Below are 22,063 nucleotides of genomic sequence, written 5' to 3' on the forward strand. Positions count from 1 at the left end.
ATGTTTTGCAGCTTTGTCTTTATTTATTTTAAAATCATATTTGATTATTTTGAATATTTTACGTGCTAAGGTCAGACGGCCAGAGATTCTGAACTTCCCAAATAGGCCACTAGATGTCAACTGATAAAATGTAAAGTTACCCAAATTCTGGCAGTTTACTGATAAACTTTGAAAGTTTCAAGTAATATACTCTCCCTTTGCAACCTGACCTCTAATGCCAATACGCTTATTATATAGCCGACATCAATACATTGGCACAAGTGTATATGACATTGATAAATAACAACAATTTCTCCTCTGTCTTTTTGTCTATATCTCCAGGTTCTTTGGGAACCGGTCGTACTGTTATAGCTGTTTGGAGCAGTACCCACAGGCCCTGTCTGATGCTGAGCAGTCCATCCAACTGGCAGCTGCCTGGCCTAAAGGACACTTCCGCAAGGGCAGCGCACTCATTGGCATGAAGGTGGGCCACAGATTACATCACTCATGTTCTGACCTGTCCTATTCTATCGTCATGTATTTTAATCTATTCTATAGGACGTATATTCTGCATTTACTGGTTTTTCATCAGTTCTATAATTTTTATGCCGGCCTTTTGTGTCTTTACCTCTAAACGTGTGCGTCCGTACGTGTCTGCGCGTGTGTGTGTGTGTGTGTGTGTGTGTGTGTGTGTGTGTGTGTGTGTGTGTGTAGAGGTACAGTGAGGCGGAGAAAGCCATGGAACAGGTGCTGAAGCTGGATGAAGACTGTGAGGAGGCCGTCATTGATCTCTTCAACTGCAAAGTCTTACAGCTTATGGTACACACGCTTGCTCACTCACACACTCTTGGTGAATCCCAAGCCACCACCTTGCCCCTACCAACTCTCTTGGAGGGCCCTCTGTTGCTGACGAAACTCAAGAGGGTGACTTCCAGAGAGCGGTGAGGGGATCAATTAACCCATCACCTTCGGGACTCACTTGTGGCTTGAATGATACAATTCATGTTCCACTTTTTAAATAATAAAACAAACATGAAATTCTAATTAACAAATCAACCTTGTTCGTTTACAAGATGTTAATGTCAGTAGCAGTTAAAAACACCTGCATTGGACTTTTATCTCTAACAAGTAAGTACTGTGATAGTTTACCATTTTGATAGAAAACAAAAATTGCTTCTTAGCAAAGAGCAATTTCTCAAGCAAGAATTCTGCTAGAACTATCTGGGAGGGGTCTGAGTGGGGGGGAGGAAACTGAAAATTATCTGAAACTGTCTTTCTTACTGGTCTAGTAACTGATTCACCTCCTGATGATTGCACCAGGCAAGGCAAAACTCTATCCCACCACTACACACTGAAATCTCAGGCGGTCTTTTCAAACCGCTCTTACACTCAAAGGACATCATCATTTTCACATATTATTCCAACCTCATCGTGTGGAAATATGTGAAACACAGGAACATCACATTTGTTACTGCACAGGGCCTTTAAACATTTAATTTTAGAGGCATTTAATCCGTTACACGTGTCAACTCTCGAAATCAGACATAAAAAAATGCACGGGACATATAATTAGGCACACCTCTCCATTCTTTTTTTTTTTAATCAAATTGTGTGTCAGGATAGCACTTCGCTCTGGAGCCTGCAGCCTTGCTGGCCTGGCCAAAGTGGCTGCCGGAGAGTCTAATTAGCCCCTACACCCTTTATAATGTTCACTCCCTCAGCTTTGGATACTTGTGCATATGGCGGAGGCGCACGTGAACGCTTAAGTGGAGGGGCGAGGTGAAGGAGAAGGGAGTGATTTTTGGATTCAGCCGCTCACTCGCACGCGCGCAGTCTCATCAACTTCAGAGTACTACATAAAATATTAATACATACACACACACACACAATTCAATTCTGCGTACACACATGCTGATGTGCTGTCCATGGTAACAAAATACGTATGTGAAATGGCAGCGTATGGTTATGTTCCAGATCTACTAAATTGGCTAATTCCCTCGTTTCCTTTCCTTCATGATAAGCAGCTAAGGACAGGAAGACTGGAGTTTGGAGTTTAGGTCAGGTTTTCAACTCTCCTCTGGGGCCCCTAGCCGTTCCATGTATTTTAACTACATCACATTTGATTCAACTTGTTAACTAATCATCAAGCCATTGAATAGGTGATCAGGTGAGTTAGTTCAGGGCTACAACAAAATTGTGTAACATCTAGGGGTGTTACACTGTTCATGCACTGTTTGTCCTTATGAGTTTTAGGGTGCATCTCAATAGTCTAGTGGTTTCCTACATCTGCACTGATCTGAAAACACAGGACAGGGGAAAGCATTGTGCTGCATTCATAAGTTTGTATTTAACTCTCCAATCACTCTCAAAGCAGACAAGGAGAGGAAGCCACTTGACTGAAGGGATGGATCCGTAGTCTTGCCTCCTGACTCTCGCCTCTCTCTCTCTCCCTCCTTTTCTCGCTCTCTCTAGGATCTTGGTTTTGAGGAGATGCAGAGTGTGTTGCTGCTGGAGAGATTCACCACTGTACAGGCTGTACTGGCTTCACCTGAGGCTTCTAGGGGTGAGGACTAGGGCTGTGGCGGTCATGGCATTTTGTCAGCTGGTTATTGTCATGCAAAAGACTGCTGGTCTCACGGTAATTGATGTTAATTAGGATAAACATGATTAGCATTTCCAGGCCTCCACGCACACGAGCCATTGATGCATGCCTTTCGAACATCTACATTTAAATCAATTTAATATACACCACAATAAATATTTATTTTAGGTAGGTCTAAAGAATCATTATGATATAGGATTTTATAGTTAAAATAATATAGTTGAACTTAGCTGAATAAAATAGAAATGCACTTGCATTGGAATGGGAAAAAGAGCCTATAATTTGAAACAGGTCCTATATGTTAGATTTAGAGTTATTTGTCAACTATAGTTGTAAATGATGCAAACTTTAGACTCTTAGAAATCAAAACATATATGGGCTGCATGATGCGACTATAAGCTATTGATGGTTTGAGAGGAAAAAAGCTTGCTCTGTTCCTTGTCTCAGCCTGCACACAATGGTCCCTCATAAAGTGATCTTATTTTTGATATTCTCAATTTATTCTTGTCTTTACTAATATTTTAAATTCGTTTTAATTTAGAAGGGCCCATTTATCAAATGGGCAGGGGAATAACGACGTCATCCATATGCAATCGAATAGCTGGTTCCATTTTCAATCCTGTCGGTTATTTCACTCCACGCCTTAACCACCGTTGGAGGAGCATGCAGCCTCTTCTGGAGGCTGTTCTGGACCATCGATAGTAACATGTTTTCACAACAAAACATATTTCATTAAACTGTTGACAGCACTTTTCTCTGCACGCTGGAGAAAGGAATGGAGAAGGAGATGGAAACACAGTGGTGAGAGATTCTGTAGCTAAAAGGAATGTGTCAGCCTATTAATTATGAAAATGCATGCATCGCCTAGGCCCATACTCATGGATAAAAACTTTGGCGCGTAGCATAAGGTCCATCCAGTATGCATAATAATACGGTCCACGCTCAAAGGCAATTACTAGAATGTGTTTAATTTTGAAGTATAGGCTAGACCAATTATGTACCAAAGACATCTTAAATCGTGTTTTTTTGTTTTTCTGACGTGCGTGAAATGCGGTAGGCTGTGTTGTATAACGACACAATGGTTATTTTAATTATTTTTTGTGGTTGGCTTCGGCTAATAGGCTTATGTGTATGGGTGTTTTGAATGACTCATTACCTAAGAAAGCACTGTCCATTTCGTTGTTAGGCTTTGAAACAACATCCACAACAACCATGTTTTACACTGTTTCAAATAGTTGTTGAACTTCTATCTTCAAATTGATCAATCACAGTGAGGTGAGTTCTTTAAAAGCACATACTGTTTTGATGAGTTCGTCATTTTCGATTCCTTTTGCATTGATGTCAGAGCGGTTAGAGGGACAATAGAGCCCTGAGTACCAGGCCATTAGCCTGGGGCGGCAGGTAGCCTAACTGTTAAGACCCAGTAACTGAAAGGTTGCTGATTCGAATCCCCGAGCTGGCAAAGTGGAAAAATCTGCCGTTCTGCCCTTGAGCAGTTAACACCCTTTATAAGTGCTGGTCCCCGGGTGCTGACGACATGGGCGTCGATTAAGGCAGCCCCCCCCTCACCTCTGATACAGAGCTTTCCATTAGGGACCTGACGGTTGTTAGTGAGTTGGGTATTACCAACGCATGTCCAGAGTGCATAAGAGGAGATTACCATGACTCAACAGTCACGTGGAATTTTACTGCGGTCATGACTGCCGGTGTGGCAGTAATACGGTCACCACAAAAGCCCTAGTTACGATGTGCTCACACACACATTTTAAATACTTTATTTGAATCCACTAATTACTTTACAATTGAGACGGAATCAAACATTTCAAAGAGCATGGCTATCTGGACACTTATGGGTCTAAATATAACCTTCTATAGAGCTACACTGCATATGTCACCTGACACGGAGCAGTACCTTGCTAGCTGCTTTGTCTTATGCAGGCACACACACACACACTACCCAACCACCAGCCAGGCTGTGCCAGTATATGCAATTTGTCATCTAAACCCTAGAGGGCAGCAATGTCAGGAATTAGTCTAATTTCAATGACTGGGAAGGAACGCAACACAACATGCTCTGGAATGTGAAGATGGCACATAAATGTTTTTTTTGAATGTGATATAATTAATTTGTATTCCCTCTCCTCAGTGGTGAGCCAGGACTCCTCATTGGGCCTGCCAGGGTAGGTGGATATTAGCCAATCATATTTACCCTAAAGGGGTCATTGCCCCTGATTTAAAAAATAAAAAAAAAATATATATATATACTACTGTTGGTAGTGTGTGTTATTTATTTATTGGTGTCACTTAGAAAATACCTTGTTTTCCATGAAAACATACCTGAAATGAATAGGAAATATAGTCCAGATGTTGACCAGGTTATAAAGAATGATTTTTAATTGAAATAATAATTGTCATAACTTTGCTTTCATCAAAGAATCCTCTATTTGCAGCAATTACAGCCTTGTAGATCTTTGGCATTCTAGTTGTCAATTTGTTGAGGTAATCTGAAGCGATTTCACCCCATGCTTCCTGAAGCACCTCCCACAAGTTGGATTGGCTTGATGGGCACTTCTTACGTACCATACTGTCAAGCTGCTTCCACCACTGCTCAATAGGGTTGAGAGTGACTGTGCTGGCCACTCCATTATAGACAGAATACCAGCTGACTGCTACTTCCCTTAATAGTTATTGCATAGTTTGGAGCTGTGCTTTAGGTCATTGTCCTGTTGTAGGAGGAAATTGGCTCCAATTTAAGCGCTGTCCACAGGGTTTGGCATGGGGTTGCAAAATGGAGTGATAGCCTTCCTCCTTCAAGATCCCTTTTACCCTGTACAAATCTACCACCAAAGCACCCCCAGACCATCACATTGCCTCTACCATGCTTGACAGATGGCGTCAAGCACTCCTCCAGCATCTTCATTTTTTCTGCATCTCACGAATGTTGTTCTTTGTGATCCGAACACCTCAAACTTAGATTAGTCTGTCCATAACACTTTTTTCCAATCTTCCTCTGTCTAGTGTCTGTGTTCTTTTGCCCAACTTAATCTTTTCTTTTTATAGTCCAGTATGAGATAAGGCTTTTTCTTTGAAACTCTGCCTAGAAGGACAGCATCCCGGAGTCGCCTCTTTACTGTTGACGTTGAGACTGGTGTTTTGCGGGTACTATTTAATGAAGCTGCCAGTTGAGGACTTGAGTCATCTGTTTCTCAAACTTAACACTCTAATGTACTTGTCCTCTTGCTCAGTTGTGCACCAGGGCCTCCCACTATTTCTATTCTGGTTAGAACCAGTTTGCGCTGTTCTGTGAAGGGAGTAGGACACAGCGTTGTACCAGCTCTTCAGTTTCTTGGCAATTTCTCGCATGGAATAGCCTTCATTTCTCAGAACAAGAATAGACTGAGTTTCAGTAGAAAGTTATTTTGTTTCTGGCCATTTTGAGCCTGTAATTGAACCCACAAATGCTGATGCTCCAGATACTCAACTAGTCTAAAGAAGGCCAGTTTTATTGCTTCTTTAATCATAACGGTTTTCAGCTGTGCTAACATAATTGCAAAAGGGTTTTCTAATCAATTAGCCTTTTAAAATTATAAACTTGGATTAGCTAACACAACATGCCATTGGAACACAGGAGTGATGGTTGCTGATAATGGCCCTACGCCTATGTAGATATGCCATAAAAAAATCTGCTGTTTCCAGCTACAATAGTAATTTCTGTATTTCTGTCTACACTGTATTTCTGATCAATTTGACGTTACATTAATGGACAAAAAGTTGCTTTTCTTTCAAAAACAAGGGAATTTCTAAGTAACCCCAAACTTTTGAACGGTAGTGTATATAGCACCTGGTTTGGACACCTACTCATTCCAGGGTTGTTTTTAAAAGAAAACAATTTCCTACATTGTAGAATATTAGTGAATACATCAAAACAATGACATAACACATGTAATCATGTTGTAACCAAAAAATTGTTAAACAAATCTAAATATATTTTATGTTTTGAGATTCTTCAATGTAGTCACCCTTTGCTTTGACAGCTTTGCACACTCTTGGCATTCTCTCAACCAGCTTCATGAGGTAGTCACCTGGAATGCATTTCAATTAACAGGTGTGCCTTGTTAACTTAATTTGTGGAATTTATTTTCTCCTTAATGCATTTGAGCCAATCAGTTGTGTTGTGACAAGGTAGGGGGGTATACAGAAGATAGCCCTATTTGGTAAAAGATCAAATCCATATTATGGCAAGAACTGCTCAAATAAGCAAAGAGAGATGACAGTCCAGCATTACTTTAAGACATGAAGCTCAGTCAATTCGGAAAATGTAAAGAACTTTGAAAGTTTCTTCAAGTGCAGTAACAAAAACCACCAAGCGCTATGATGAAACTGGTTCTCATGAGTACCGCCACAGGAAAGGAAGACCCAGAGTTACCTCTGCTGCAGAGGATAAGTTCATTACTGTTAACTGCACCTCAGATTGCAGCCCAAATAAATGCTTCAGAGTTTAAGTAACAGACACATCTCAACATCAACTGTTTAGAGGAGACTGTGTTAATCAGGCCTTCATGGTTGAATTGCTGCAAAGAAACTACCACAAGAAACTACCACCAATAAGAAGAGACTTGCATTGGCCAAGAAACACAAGCAATGGACATTAGACTGGTGGAAATCTGTCCTTTGGTCGGAGTCCAAATTTGAGATTTTTGGTTCCAACCGCTGTGTCTTTGAGACTGTCGTGGAAATGTAGTACTGAGAGATATTTGGTAATTTCTTCAAACAATCATCTTCATTTAATATCGATTAATTGTTGCAATAATGAGGCTAGTTGATCCACCCCACCCTTGAGTGTTGGACCGAGTAACCTAACCTTTACACTAATGCAGAGTACTATATATAGCTGACACTAACAATGCTCAGTCATGGTTGGTTCAACCCCCCTCATGCAGACCAAGGAGCATCATAATCCACTCTGGGTTCATCCTGTCGGTATCTGCACGTGGGTTGTTGTCTTAACCCCACCCTGTTTTAGTTTCCCAGATTATCCCAACCAGGAAATTATCCCAATCTGGTGATATTTATCAAAACAAAACAGGACAAACACCTTCATACATCGCTGAATACATTTCTAGATATCACTCGGTGTGTGTAAACTTCAATCCAAAACCCTCAAAAGACTGGTAATTCCCCCATTTTGACACGATTCACATAGTGACTGTGTAAAAACAATACTACAAATTTAAAATACAAATGACTTCCCTTAATAACTCCAAAAAAACATTTGTACCCATAACTTTGTAGTAAAAATAGACTAGAGACAGGTCTATCCTTCTCGTGGTCCTATTAGTTATATAACTTCTCCGTAATTATCAGTATTATAAATGACCTTTTAAATCACCATCCAGTGTCTCTCGGCATTCCAGTGAGGGCGATTAAACCACACTAGAAAGGAGAGGTCAGAGGTTATTAAAACTCTTCAAATAAGTGTTACTTTCTCTATTAGACCAATTATCTAAACATTTCATACATTTCGTATCCCAGGTTTACACTAAGTTTCTTCAGTACATGTTTTTTATCAAAAGAATTTGCGTGTTCAAGTAAAACTGAGAAAATAAAAACTTGTGCCCCTTTTAAGATACCTCGGCACTAACGCGTGTAAACCCTACTAAAACCAAATGAAATAGAACACTCACAATAAATCAACATAGCATTTAAAAAAAAATAATAATATTCATAATGTGTGGGTGGGTTCTTGAAACTATATGGTAAAAACAAACAAAAAAGGTCAGGCCTTATTTAACTCCTCATTACCTCCAGATACCTTTTTATAAAACTGCTGAATTTCACTATACTAATATCATATTCAATACTCATTTCAATCTACATTAAACCGATTTATAATTTTAGAATACGTTAACTTCATTCTCAAATTCACTGTGTTACCTAACTATAAAACCAAGCAACAATAATCAGAAACTGTCAAATGTTTCCCATAGCTCTACCGCAAATGTCCCACTGCCTGCTCGCTTTCAACCACCGCTAATCTATTTACTCATTATTTAACCGTGTATTGAAACCTCAGCTTTTCAAATGACTAAAATATTGCATCAGGGTGCTATAAAAAAAACTCCACTAACATATTACCATTCACATACTGCCAACACTCATTAAGTTTACATCAATCCTCCTTATCAATATTACTCTGTTTTTAATACCAGCCTCTGCTGGATATTCCCTTTTTACTTCATACTCATTAAACGTCCATTTTAAGGTTAACCTGTAATGCGCCAAATGTAGAAAATACATCAGCCAATTCTTAATCAATTCAAATTTGAAATTCTTTCTTACTTTTACTTACTTTCCTTTGTTACCTTCACTAGTCTACATTTTTTTCCATTAAACTCGGAAAGCCCTCTACAATCTCAACTGTACACTACATCTGTTTTTCTGTCTTAACGCAATGTTACCAGGTAAACACATTTTTTTTTATTATAGTCAAAACAAACATAACTCAGGTTCTCAGGGAGGCCACTTTAATTACACTCATCTCTTCCTCCCTTTCGTGAATTCAATAAATATATATTTTAAAATAAAGTGTCTCGCGAGATTAAAACTCCTAGGGTTTTCCTGAGTTGCATTGTTCTCAAAACTCCCAAATATGTTCTCTTGTATCGCCGGTTGCACTTTACCATACAATACCCCGTGACCCTGCTCTACCACATAGTTTACTACCACATAGTTTACTACCACATAGTAGCTTCATCCTGTCATTATCTGCACGTGGGTTGTTGTCTTAACCCCACCCTGGCTTAGTTTCCCAGATGCAAGGGTGATTTAGAGACAATGAGGAATTGTTCTAAATTCCTGGCTCTCTCGGTTACACCCACCACATCTTGTCTTTGCAATGCAGTCTTTAGCTCATTTGTCAGCTCAAGCCAGCTCTGGTGACCATATGCCCAGATTAGCTGCATGGAACTAGTGGAGATCATAAAAACACAGACACTAACAGGACAGAAATATCCTTCTGTCTATTAAGCATTAATTGCTAACTATTAATATCAAACAATTCAGGTAAATGTCATTTTTCTATCGCAAGACGCAAAGATTGGGTGAACGGATGATCTCCGCATATGTGGTTCCCACTGTTAAGCATGAAGTTGGTGGTGTCAGGGTGCTTTGCTGGTGACACTGTCAGTGATTTATTTACAATTCAAGGCACACATAAAAAGCATGGCTACTACAGCATTCTGCAGCAATACGCCATTCCATCTGGTTTGCGTTTAGTAGGGCTATAATTTGTTTTTCAATAGGACAATGACCCAATACACCTCCAGGCTGTGTAAGGGATATTTGACCAAGAAGGAGTGTGATGCAGTGCTGCATCAGAAGACCTGGCCTATCACCTGACCTCAACCCAATTGAAATGGTTTGGGATGAGTTGAACTGCAGAGTGAAGGAAAAGCAGCCAATAAGTGCTCAGCATATGTGGGAGCTCCTTCAAGACTGTTGGAAAAGCATTTCTCATGAAGCTGGTTGAGAGAATGCCAGGAGTGTGCAAAGCTGTCATCAAGGAAAAGGGTGGCTACTTTGAATAATATAAAATGTATTTTGATTTGTTAAACTTTTTTGGTTACTACATGGTTCCATGTGTTATTTCATATTTTTGATGTCTTCACTATTATTCTACAATGTAAAAAATAAAAAACCCTTGAATGAGTTGGTGTGTACGTACAGTGGCAAAGTATATGAACCCTTTGGAAATACCTTGAGTTCTGCATAAACTGGTCATAAAATTTGATCTGATCTTCATCTAGGTCACAACAATAGACAATCTGCTTAAACTAATAACACACAAACAATTATACATTTTCATGTCTTTATTGAGCACACCGTGTAAACATTCACAGTGCAGGGTGGGAAAAGTTTGTGAACCGCCCTCAAGGGCATACCACAGCATCTCAATCGGGTTGAGGTCAGGACTCTGACTGCGTCACACCAGAAGGCGTATTTTCTTCTGTTGAAGCCATTCTGTTGATTTACTTCTGTGTTTTGGGTCGTTGTCCTGTTGCATCACCCAACTTCTGTTGAGCTTCAATTGGCGGACAGATAACCTAACATTCTCCTGCAAAATGTGTTGATAAACTTGGGAATTCATTTTTCCGTCAATGATTTTTTTTTATTTCACCTTTATTTAACCGGGTAGGCTAGTTGAGAACAAGTTCTCATTTGCAACTGCGACCTGGCCAAGATAAAGCGTAGCAATTCGAGACACACAACACAGTTACACATGGAATAAACAAAACATACAGTAGAACAAATGAAAACAAAAAGGTCTATATACAGTGAGTGCAAAGGAGGTAAGTTAAGGCAATAAATAGGCCATGGTGGCGAAGTAATTACAATATAGCAATTAAACGCTGGAATGGTGAATGTGCAAGTAGAGATACTGGGGTGCAAAGGAGCAGGATAAATAAATAAATACTGTATGGGGATGAGGTAGGCAGATACATGGGCTACTTACAGATGGGCTATATACAGGTGCAGTGATCCATGAGCTGCAATGACCGCTGGTGCTTAAAGCTAGTGAGGGAGATATCCAGTCATTGGCAGCAGAGAACTGGAAGGAAAGGCGGCCAAAGTAGGAATTGGCTTTGGGGGTGACCAGTGAGATATACCTGCTGGAGCGCATGCTACGAGTAGGTGCTGCTATGGTGACCAGTGAGCTGAGATAAGGCGGGGCTTTACCTAGCAGAGACTTGTAGATAACCTGTAGCCAGTGGGTTTGGCAACGAGTATGAAGCGAGGGCCAACCAACGAGAGCGTACAGGTCGCAATGGTGGGTAGTGTATGGGGCTTTGGTGACAAAACGGATGGCGCTGTGATAGACTGCATCCAGTTTGTTGAGTAGAGTGTTGGAGGCTATTTTATAGATGACATCACCGAAGTCGAGGATCGGTAGGATGGTCAGTTTTACGAGGGTGTGTTTGGCAGCATGAGTGAAGGATGCTTTGTTGCGATATAGGAAGCTAATTCTAGGTTTCATTTTGGATTGGAGATGCTTAATGTGAGTCTGGAAGGAGAGTTTACAGTCTAACCAGACGCCCAGGTATTTGTAGTTGTCCACGTGTTCTAAGTCAGAGCCGTCCAGAGTAGTGATGCTGGACGGGCGAGCAGGTGCGGGCAGTGATCGATTGAATTGCATGCATTTAGTTTTACCTGCGTTTAAGAGCAGTTGGAGGCCACGGAAGGAGAGTTGTATGGCATTGAAGCTCGTCTGGAGGTTAGTTAACAGTGTCCAAAGAGGGGCCAGAAGTATACAGAATGGTGTCGTCTACGTAGAGGTGGATCAGAGAATCACCAGCAGCAAGAGCAACATCATTGGTGTATACAGAGAAGAGTCGGCCCGAGAATTGAACCCTGTGGCACACCCATAGACTGCCAGAGATCCGGACAATGATAGCAAGCTGTCCAGGCCCTGAGGCAGCAAAGCAGCCCCAAACCATAATGCTCCCTCCACCATACTTTACAGTTGAGATGAGGTTTTGATGTTGGAGTTCTGAGCCTTTTTTTCTCCACACAGTGTTGTGTGTTTCTTACAAACAACTCCACTGCAGTTTCATCTGTCCACAGAATATTTTGCCCGTAGCACTGTGGGACATCCAGATGCACTTTTGCAAACTTCAGACGTGCAGCAATGTTTTATTTATATATATATATATTTTAGACAGCAGGTGCTTCTTCCGTGGTGTCCTCCCATGAACACCATTAAGTGTTTTGGGTATCGTGGACTCGTCAACAGAGATGTTGGCATGTTCCAGAGATTTCTGCAAGTCTTTCGCTGACACTAGGTTTCTTCTTAACCTCATTGAGCATTCTGCGCAGTGCTCTTGCAGTCATCTGTGCAGGACGGCCACTCCTAGGGAGAGTAGCAACAGTGCTGTTCTTTCTCCATTTTTATAGACAATTTGTCTTACCGTGGACTGATGATCATCAAGGCATTTAGAGATACTTTTGTAACCCTTTCCAGCTTTATGCAAGTCAACAATTCTAAGATCTTTGTTTGAGGCATGGTTCACATCAGGCAATGCTTCTTGTGAATAGAAAACTCAAATTTTGAGTTTCTTTTTATGGGGCAAGGCAGCTCTAACCAACATCTCCAATTTCGTCTCATTGTTTGGACTCCAGTTTAGCTTACTCCTGACTCCAATTAGCTTTTGGAGTAGTCATTAGCCTAGGGGTTGATACCTTTTCCAACCTACACTGTGAATGTTGAAATAATGTATTCAATATAGACAAAAAAAATACAATTTGTGTTATTAGTTTAAGCACACTGTTTATTGTAACTTAGATGAAGATCAGATAAAATTTGACCAAATTTATGCAGAAATCCAGGTAATTCCAAAGGGTTCACATACTTTTGTGTGGGGGGGGTGGATGGATTGGTGTGTATACCTTTTGGATTTGTGTGTGTGTAACATGACATCTGTGTGGGACGTAAGTGATGACTTTTCCGTCTCACTTTCCTTCAGGTCCTTGTGTGCGTCTCTCTGGGTTGGAAACGTGACCACTGAGATTGCTGAGAAACACCTGTTGGACCTCTTTCAAACCTATGGGGAGATAGACAGCATACGAGTTATCCACGAGCGGTTCTGTGCCTTTGTCAACTTCAAGAACGCCAACATGGCATCGCGGGCCATGGAGAAACTCAACGTGAGTGGCCTTCTGTGACATAAGATGCTGTGGCCTTTTTTCTGTTTTGTATATTGTAGGTTTTGTTTTAACTTTTTCTTGACATTTTATTTTATCTTTTCGGATTCTTAAAAAAAAAAAATGCACAAAGTATTTTCTATTGATCTTAATGTATTTGTATTTTGTGGGTGTATGTGTATTCCCCCACAGGGCTACTGTATAGAGAACACAAGGTTGGTGGTTCGCTACCCAGACCGTAACACCCAGAGGGTTCTGCCAATCCCCCTCAAGAGTAGCCCCCCCGCATCGCAACAGGCAGCTGCTGCTACTTGGTAAGGAACCACACCCTTAAGGCTGAGATATGCAAAAGGTAAAACGGTGCCACTGGTTGCCCCCAGGTGCCCTTATTGTTTTTGTTTTGTTTTTGAAAAGGAGATGAGCATCCAGTAACGTAATAAAAATGAAATGCGGAAGACAGATTTTCAGTTGAATGCATTGTTGTACAACTGACTAGGTATCCCCCTTTCCCTTTCCCTTTGTTGTAATACTGCAAACAGATGTGGCTGTTTCACTGCAACTTTAAGGGATAATTCATAATCCAAGTTTTTGCCTATTTCAACACCCTAGGTAAATCAAGAATAAGCTAAAACTTTGAAGAAAATAATAATCAATAACCCAAAATGGAAATCATTTGGGGATGAGCGTACTTGACTATGTGTATCATTTCATCCCAAAATCACCTCTATGTAACATTCCAACCTTTTTGCCCCTTTTCCAGTCCCAGACGTCGTGGCCCAGTGAACGGAGATGAGTGTTACTTCTGGAGGACCACTGGCTGCCATTTTGGGGACAAGTGTCGCTACAAACACATTTCCGAACAGAGGGGCAAAGACAGGAAGCCCTGGCAGCCCTGAGCACAGTTTCCTACCCACCTCTGGGCTTTTATAGAAACTGGAACCCCATTACAAACACTGACTGAGCCGAAGGACTATTAAATTGGGCAATGTTCTCCCCCCAAGGACAGCAGGAGAACTGTTATGGAGAACAATGTTAAGACTAATAAAATGGTGGACGCCATAATTAATGAGTGGACACCATCATTAATCTAAGAGCGTATTATGACTAATAATGCACCAATTAACCGCTGTCCCCCATGACCACACCTCGGCGTTTAGGCTCATGGGAACCAACCTCAAAAGCTTGAAGCCTTAACCTTACCAGCCTTACAGTTAGCATCAGTTAGCCTTACAGCTAGCATCCATTAGCCTAGCCAGCCATGGCCTCTGAGTCTAGTTCAAGGCTTAGATGAAGAATGGTGTCATACATTGTCAAGATTCTCTAGGAGGGCTCCTTTCTCTGCTTTGGTGAAGGTAACCAACTGAACAATTTTCTATGACCTTTCATTTATCTGATTTGAGTCTTGATCCTGGGAAAGTAAAAATGGGTGCTGTTTCTCTAGTAAGGGCAAGCTGCAGTCTTGGTCCCTTCAGCGCTGGCTATGCTACAGCCACTACTGTCTGGGGTTTGTGACCTGTGCTGTCCTTGTCCTCCTTCTCTCATTTCCCAACCACATCTCTCTTCCCGTGCCAATACCGCCAGAACGGACCAGGCCCTCCACACCAAAGGAGACCCAGAAGCCATGCAGCAGATTCACCCTGACGTTTCAGTTCCTCCCTAAAATAAGGCCCTTCCACTCTGACTTGGTGCTTAGTAACCTTCCTCATAATAGTATAATGTTCATTAGGCACCAAATGTGAGAAAACAGACACAGGGAGGGACTACCTGGATTTCTCCAAAAAGAAATGTTCCATTTCCAAACATTTTCCTTGGCATGCCCTAATGAACATGACCCAGTGTTTGACCTACACTGGGCTAGGGATCTGTGCTATTGGCCTTAGCTATGTGGTCCATTGCAATGTGCTTTCGCCCATAGGGAAGATCTAAAGAGAGGGTGGGGAAGAGAGCAGTACCACCAAATTCCATAGAAGGTAACTTGTTCTTCAGTGTATTAATGCATGTTTCTATTTTTCTTTTTACCACTGTACCCGATGGCCAACCACTTAAATGCACACTCTGAATCTGTTGGGTGATTTTTGACAATGAGAATTGACACCTACTTTTCTATGTGTTTGTCAAGGTTTGAGTAATTGTAGTTATTTAGTAAGCTAGTTTTTAAAACATCTGGGAAATAAGCCTCTTGTTTTTAGAATGAACCAAATAGATTTTTCTTGCTGATTCCATCTACTATCTATCTATTCACTAGACCAAGCACCCTCTTTGTCCTATGAAGGGACAGAATCACTGAATTTACACTGTATTCGGAGGGTATTCAGACCCCTTGACTTTTTCCACATTTTGTTACGTTACAGCCTTATTCTTAAATTGATTAGATTGAGTGAAAAAAAACTATCTACACACAATACTGCATAATGACAAAGTGAAAACAGGTTTTTAGAATTTTTTTGAAACCGATATCTTATTTCCATTAGTATTCACAAGGGGAGGTTCTGCTTTTCTGTGGTTGCCTTGTTTCCAGCCTCGTAGAGATTGGTGAAAGCAAACAGAACTTCATATTGGGAAAAAGTCACATGAGAAACCACGAGAATATTACCTTTTAAACGACTCGAAGAAGTGTATTTTTGTTTAGTGACCCCAAGTACACAGTATTCACTCATTTGGGGCAATGCATGTTTAATAATTTTGATAGAAAGTAACAATTAAGTATTTATGTGTGAGGCCCACTTTTTTTTTATTTGGTGTGTGTGTGTGGTTTTAGTAAAGGAGTCCATATCTCGAGCCCCTATTTCAGGAGAAAGTGTTTATTTTATGATATACCCCCCAAAATCGGTATATGCACCAAACTGCTTAACTCAAGCACTGTAATCTGTTTATGCTAAATCTACCAAATATTGTGTGTTAAACTATTCTGCACTGCCAAAGAGTCCTTTAAGTCATACATTTATTTGAATCATTTCAGCCTCTCAATGTCTTTATTTTTCTGTTTTCATCTTGCTGTTATGTTAACCAGTGGTGTCATCACGCACTTGTCCTATTCTATTCACTATGTTCATGGAACAGCTGTTGTATTCTATTACATATTCTGCACTTTAGTGGTTATCCATTTTTATATAATATGGTTAGGCAGACCTTTGAACGTTGTGTGTGTAGAGGTACAGTGATTCAGAGAAATGATTGGAACATCTTCTGAAGCTGAATCGAGACTGCAGCTCATGGTTAAACACACACGGATGACTGATAGCAGGCGATTCTGGTTTCTGCCTTTTCTAGGGAGTTTTTACTAGCCATCGTGCTTCTTCATCTGCATTGCTTGCTGTTTGGGGTTTTAGGCTGAGTTTCTGTATAGCACTTTGTGACATCTGGTGATGTGAAAAGGGCTTTATAAATACATTTGAGTGGTGTGTAGTTTAGCTTGCTTAACACCAGGGGGCATAATGGCATCTATTAAAACTAAACTCTACCCAAATAGAAAGTGTGGCATTTGTAGCTGGATTGTAAATGTTGTTTTCCAGAATAGGTATTGAGATTTTAGTTTTGCTCCATTAACTAGCACTAGCAGTAATTGCAGAGCTTGATCATCACACGCAATGAAGCTTGTGTGTGTCAGTCGTATGTGAGCGAGATGGAAGCTGACAGTGGTTAGTATTTGCATGGAGGATCGATGGATGGTGTGTGTCACAGATAAAATCTCGTAGTGGTGGATGATCAATGAGGTAGGGAGAACCACTCTAACCAAGGGGAGAAGGATAGATCTAGATTACTGTTCTATTGGATGCGTGGGAAAATTCAACTGCATACCCTATTTCTAAAGATGTTTAAAGCACCTGTCTGACTCTCCATACAGTGTGTGTTACAATACTCTTACGAAAGCTCTGGGAAGGAGGTGTGAGTTAGGTTGTGTCATTTGGAAAGGCAGTTTGTTAGAGAGCATGTATTTATCCCCTGTATGCTCTGCAACAGGAGGCTGAAAATATTTGGCATGGGCCCTCAGATCATCAAAAGGGTGCAAGGCACCCGACTGCAAGTCCCTACAGAGGGTGGTGAGTAGGGCCCAGGACACCACGCCGAGCTCCCTGCCATCCAGGACCTCTATACCAGGCGGTGTCAGAGTAAGGCCCCAAAAGAATTCAGACTCCAGCCACCCAAGTATTTATTGATCTTGTCACCATTTCATTTTTTTTTTTATCTCAAACTCTGCATTGTTGGAAAAGGACCCGTAAGTAAGAATTTCACTCTTAGTCTACACAGTTTGTTTACGAAACGTGACATTTTATTTTATTTGCCTTTGCAGATTGTGGCTGAGAGCAGAGCAGAGCAGGGCCGGGCTGCATCATTCGAGAAGTGGGGAGATAGTGAGAGCTCCACCACAGCAACTAGCTAGACTCTTTGTGTGTGTGTGTCTTTTCTCACTCTTACACACACTGTCCTCCTCTTCCTTGCAAATCGTTAGGTCAGGTGTTCGGTGCAAATGCATACATGCATGTGCAAACATGTACACACGCATGCACACACTATTCTCAAACAGTCAGTTCTTTGTCTTCACACACCAGCATTCTTGCCTCTACCTCATTTCTCTTTCTCTGAAGAGATGAGTCTTCAATAAAGGCTTAAAAGTTGAGACCGAGTCTGCGTCTCTCACATGGGTAGGCAGACCATTCCATAAAAATGGAGCTCTATAGGAGAAAGCCCTGCCTCTAGCTGTTTGCTCAGAAATTCTAGGGACAGTTAGGAGGCCTGCATCTTGTGACCGTAGCGTACGTGTAGGTATGTACAGCAGGACCAAATCGAAAAGATGGGTAGGAGCAAGCCCATGTAATGCTTTGTAGGTTAGCAGTTAAACCTTGAAATCAGCCCTAGCTTTAACAGGAAGCCAGTGTAGAGAGGCTAGCACTGGAGTAATATGATCACATTTTTTTGGTTCTAGTCAGGATTCTAGAAGCCGTGTTGAGCACTAACAAAAGTTTATTTAGTGCTTTATCTGGGTAGCCAGAAAGTAGAGCATTGCAGTAGTCTAATCTAGAAGTGACAAAAGCATGGATACATTGGATACATGCATCATTTTTGGACAGAAGGTTTCAGTCATCGAAATATTCTTGATATGTTCGTCAAAAGAGAGATCGGGGTCCAGAGTAACGCCGAGGTCCTTCACAGTTTTATTTAAGATGACTGTACAACCATCAAGATTAATTGTCAGATCCAACAGAAGATCTCTTTGTTTCTTGGGATCTAGAACTAGCATCTCTGTTTTGTCCGAGTTTAAAAGTAAAACATTTGCAGCCATCCACTTCCTTATGTGTGAAACACAGGCTTCCAGGGAGGGCAATTTTGGGGCTTCACCATGTTTCATCGAAATGTACAGCTGTGCATCGTCCTCATAGCAGTGAAAGTAAACATTTTATGTTTCCGAATGACATCACCAAGAGGTAAAATATATAGTGAAAACAATAGTGGTCCTAAAACGGAACCTTGAGGAACACTGAAATTTACAGTTGATTTGTCAGAAGACAAACCATCCACAGAAACAAACTATCTTTCCGACAGATAAGATCTAAACCAGGCCAGAACTTGTCCATGTAGACCAATTTGGGTTTCCAATCTCTCCAAAAGAATGTGGTGATCGATGGTATCAAAAGCAGCTTCAAGGTCTAGGAGCACGAGGACAGATGCAGAGCCTTGGTCTGACGCCATTAAAAGGTAATTTATCACCTTCACAAGTGCAGTCTCAGTGCTATGATGGGGACTAAAACCAGACTGAAGCGTTTCGTATACATTGTTTGTCTTCAGGAAGGCAGTGAGTTGCTGCGCAACAGTTGTTTCAAACATTTTTGAGAGGAATAGGAGATTCGATATAGGCTGCTAGTTTTTTAGATTTTCTGGGTCAAGGTTTGGCTTTTCCAAGTGAGGCTTTATTATTGCCGCTTTTGGTGAGTTTGGTACACATCCGGTGGATAGGGAGCCATTTATTATATTCAACATAGGAGGGCCAAGAACAGAAAGCAGCTTTTTCTCTGATAAACCACTCTAATAGGGGCCTGTTCTTCCTCTGTTAGTTTACCAGCCAGGCAGGGAGTAATTGCTGTAGTGGGGTGAAAATTTATATTTTTGTTCAGTGTAATACATAAACACAACAGTTATTAAACATGTTTCATGAGCTGAAATAAAAGATCCAAGAAATGTTCCATATGCACAAAAATATTATTGCTCTCATTTTATGAACATTTGTTTACATCCATGTTTCTCCTTAATTAGTGAGCATCCGTTCACCTGACGGGTGTGGCATATCAATAAGCAGATTAAACGGCATGATCATTACACAGGTGCACCTTGTGCTGGGGACAAAAGGACACTAATATGTGCAGTTTTGTCACACGACACAATGCCACAGATGTCTTGAGGGAGCGTGCAATGTTCATGCTGACTGCAGGTCTGTCCACCAGTGCTGTTGCCAGAGAATTGACTTGACAGCAGTCTGGCGTTGTACCAACTAAAGTCGGCAAATGCTCACCTTCGATGGCCACTGGCACGCTGGAGAAGTGTACTCTTTACAGATTAATCCTGGTTTGAACTGTACTGGGCAGATGGTGTCGTGTGGGCGGGCTGTTTGCTAATTACAATGTTGTGAACAGAGTGCCCCATGGTGGGGTTATGGTATGGGCAGAAATAAGCTACGGACAATGAACACAATTGCATTTTATCAATAGCCATTTGAATGCACAATGATATGTGATGAGATCCTAAGGCCCATGGTCGTGCTATTCATCCGCCTCCATCCCCTCATGTTTCAGTATGATAATGCATGGCCCCATGTTGAAAGCATCTGTATACAATTCCTGGTAGCTGAAAATGTCCCAGTTCTGGCCTACATGTCACCCGTTGAACAGGTTTGGGATGCTCTGGATTGATGTGTATTCAAGTTTCCGTCAATATCCAGCAACTTCGCACAGCCATTGAATAGGAGTGGGACAACATTCCACAGGCCACAATCAACAGCCTGATTAACTCTATACGAAGATGTCTTGTGCTGCATGAGTCAAATGGTGGTCACACCAGATACTGACTGGGTTTCTGATCCACGCCCATACTTTTTAAAGGTATCTGTGACCAACAGTTGCATATCTACTCCAAGTCATGTGAAATACATAGACTAAGGCCTAATGCAGTTATTTCAATTGACTGATTTTCTTACTTGAACTGTAACTCATTAAAATCTTTGAAATTGTTGCATGTTGCGTTTGTTTTTGTAAAGTGTATGTCTATACAGTGCCTCAAAGAATTCAGTGGCACTTTTTTGGCACTTTCATTTTTCCACATTTGTTACGTTACAGACTTACTCTAACATGGATTAAATAAAAACAATTCTCAGCAATCTATGCACAATACCCCATAATGACAAAGTAAAAACAGTTTTTTAGAATAAAATAGAAAATGAAATGCCTTTATATAAGTATTCAGACCCTTTTCAATGCAACTCGAAATTTAACTTGGGTGCATCCTGTTTCCATTGATCATCCTTGATGTTTCTACAACTTGATTGAAGTCCACCTGTGGTAAATTCAAGTGATTGGACATGATTTGGAAAGGCACACACCTGTCTCTATAAGGTCCCACAGTTGACAGTGCATGTCAGAGCAAAAACCAAGCCATGAGGTCGAAGGAATTGTCCGGAGAACTCTGAGACAGGATTGTGTCAACACACAGATCTGGGGAAGGGTACCAAAAAATGTCTGCAGCATTGAAGGTCCCCAAGAATACAGTGGCCTCAATCATTCTTAAATGGAAGACGTTTGGAACCACCAAGACTCTTCCTAGAGCTGGCCGCCGGCCAAACTGAGCAATCAGGGGAGAAGGGCCTTGGTCAGGGACGTGACCAAGAACCCGATGGTCACTCTGACAGAGCCCCAGAGTTCCTCTGTGGCGATGGGAGAACCTTCCAGAATGACAACCATCTCTGCAGCACTCCACCAATCAGGCCTTTATGATAGTGTGGCCAGACAGAAGCCACTCCTCAGTAAAAGGCACATGACAGCCCGCTTGGAGTTTGCCAAAAGCCACCCAAAGACTCTGACTATGAGAAACAAGATTCTCTGGTCTGATGAAATCAAGATTGAACTCTTTGGCCTGAATGCCAAGCGTCACATCTGGAGGAAACATGGCACCACCCCTACGGTGAAGCATGGTGGTGGTAGCATCATGCTGTGGGGATGTTTTTCAGCGGCAGGGACTGGGAGACTAGTCAGGATTGAGGCAAAGATGAACACTGAGAAGTACAGAGAGATCCTGGATGAAAACCTACTCCAGAGCGCTCAGGACCTCAGACTGGGGCCAAGGTTCACCTTTCAACAGGACAACAGCCCCAAGCACACAGCCAAGACAAAGAAGGAGTGGCTTCTGGACAAGTCTCTGAATGTCCTTGATAGGCCCAGCCAGAGCCTGGACTTGAACCCGATCGAACAACTCTGGAGAGACCTGACAATAGCTGTGCCGCAACGCTCTCCATCCAACCTGACCGAGCTTGAGAGGATCTGCAGAGAAGAATGAGAGAAACTCCCCAAATACAGGTGTGCCAAGCTTGTAGCATCATACCAAAGAGAACTCGAGGTTGTAATCTCTGCCAAAAGTGCTTCAACAAAGTGCTGAGTAAAGGGTCTGAATACTTGTGTGTTGTGTCTGTCTAAATTGATGAGGAAAATAAAGAATTGAATCAATATTACAATATGGCTGTAGTCTGAATACTTTCCAAAGGCACTGTTTATATACAGTACCAGTCAAAAGTTTGGATTCACC

General features: G+C 41.4%; 1 protein-coding gene across 3 annotated transcripts in view; it reads left to right on the top strand.

Annotated features, from left to right (window-relative positions):
- zgc:123010 (RRM_SF domain-containing protein) overlaps nt 1-17,015 on the top strand; it is a 62,579-nt gene extending 45,564 nt beyond the window's left edge. For all 3 annotated transcript variants that reach the window (XM_029698804.1, XM_029698802.1, XM_029698803.1), the window contains exons 9-15: nt 322-463; nt 694-798; nt 2,452-2,542; nt 4,728-4,761; nt 13,102-13,282; nt 13,472-13,593; nt 14,040-17,015. In XM_029698804.1, coding sequence (XP_029554664.1) covers nt 322-463; nt 694-798; nt 2,452-2,542; nt 4,728-4,761; nt 13,102-13,282; nt 13,472-13,593; nt 14,040-14,175 — 811 coding nt within the window. In that variant the 3' untranslated portion in view covers nt 14,176-17,015. The remainder of the gene's footprint in view (nt 1-321; nt 464-693; nt 799-2,451; nt 2,543-4,727; nt 4,762-13,101; nt 13,283-13,471; nt 13,594-14,039) is intronic.
- Nucleotides 17,016-22,063: the final 5,048 nt, after the last annotated feature.

Source organism: Salmo trutta, chromosome 18 (assembly GCF_901001165.1).
Source record: "Salmo trutta chromosome 18, fSalTru1.1, whole genome shotgun sequence".
Lineage (NCBI taxonomy): Eukaryota > Metazoa > Chordata > Actinopteri > Salmoniformes > Salmonidae > Salmo > Salmo trutta.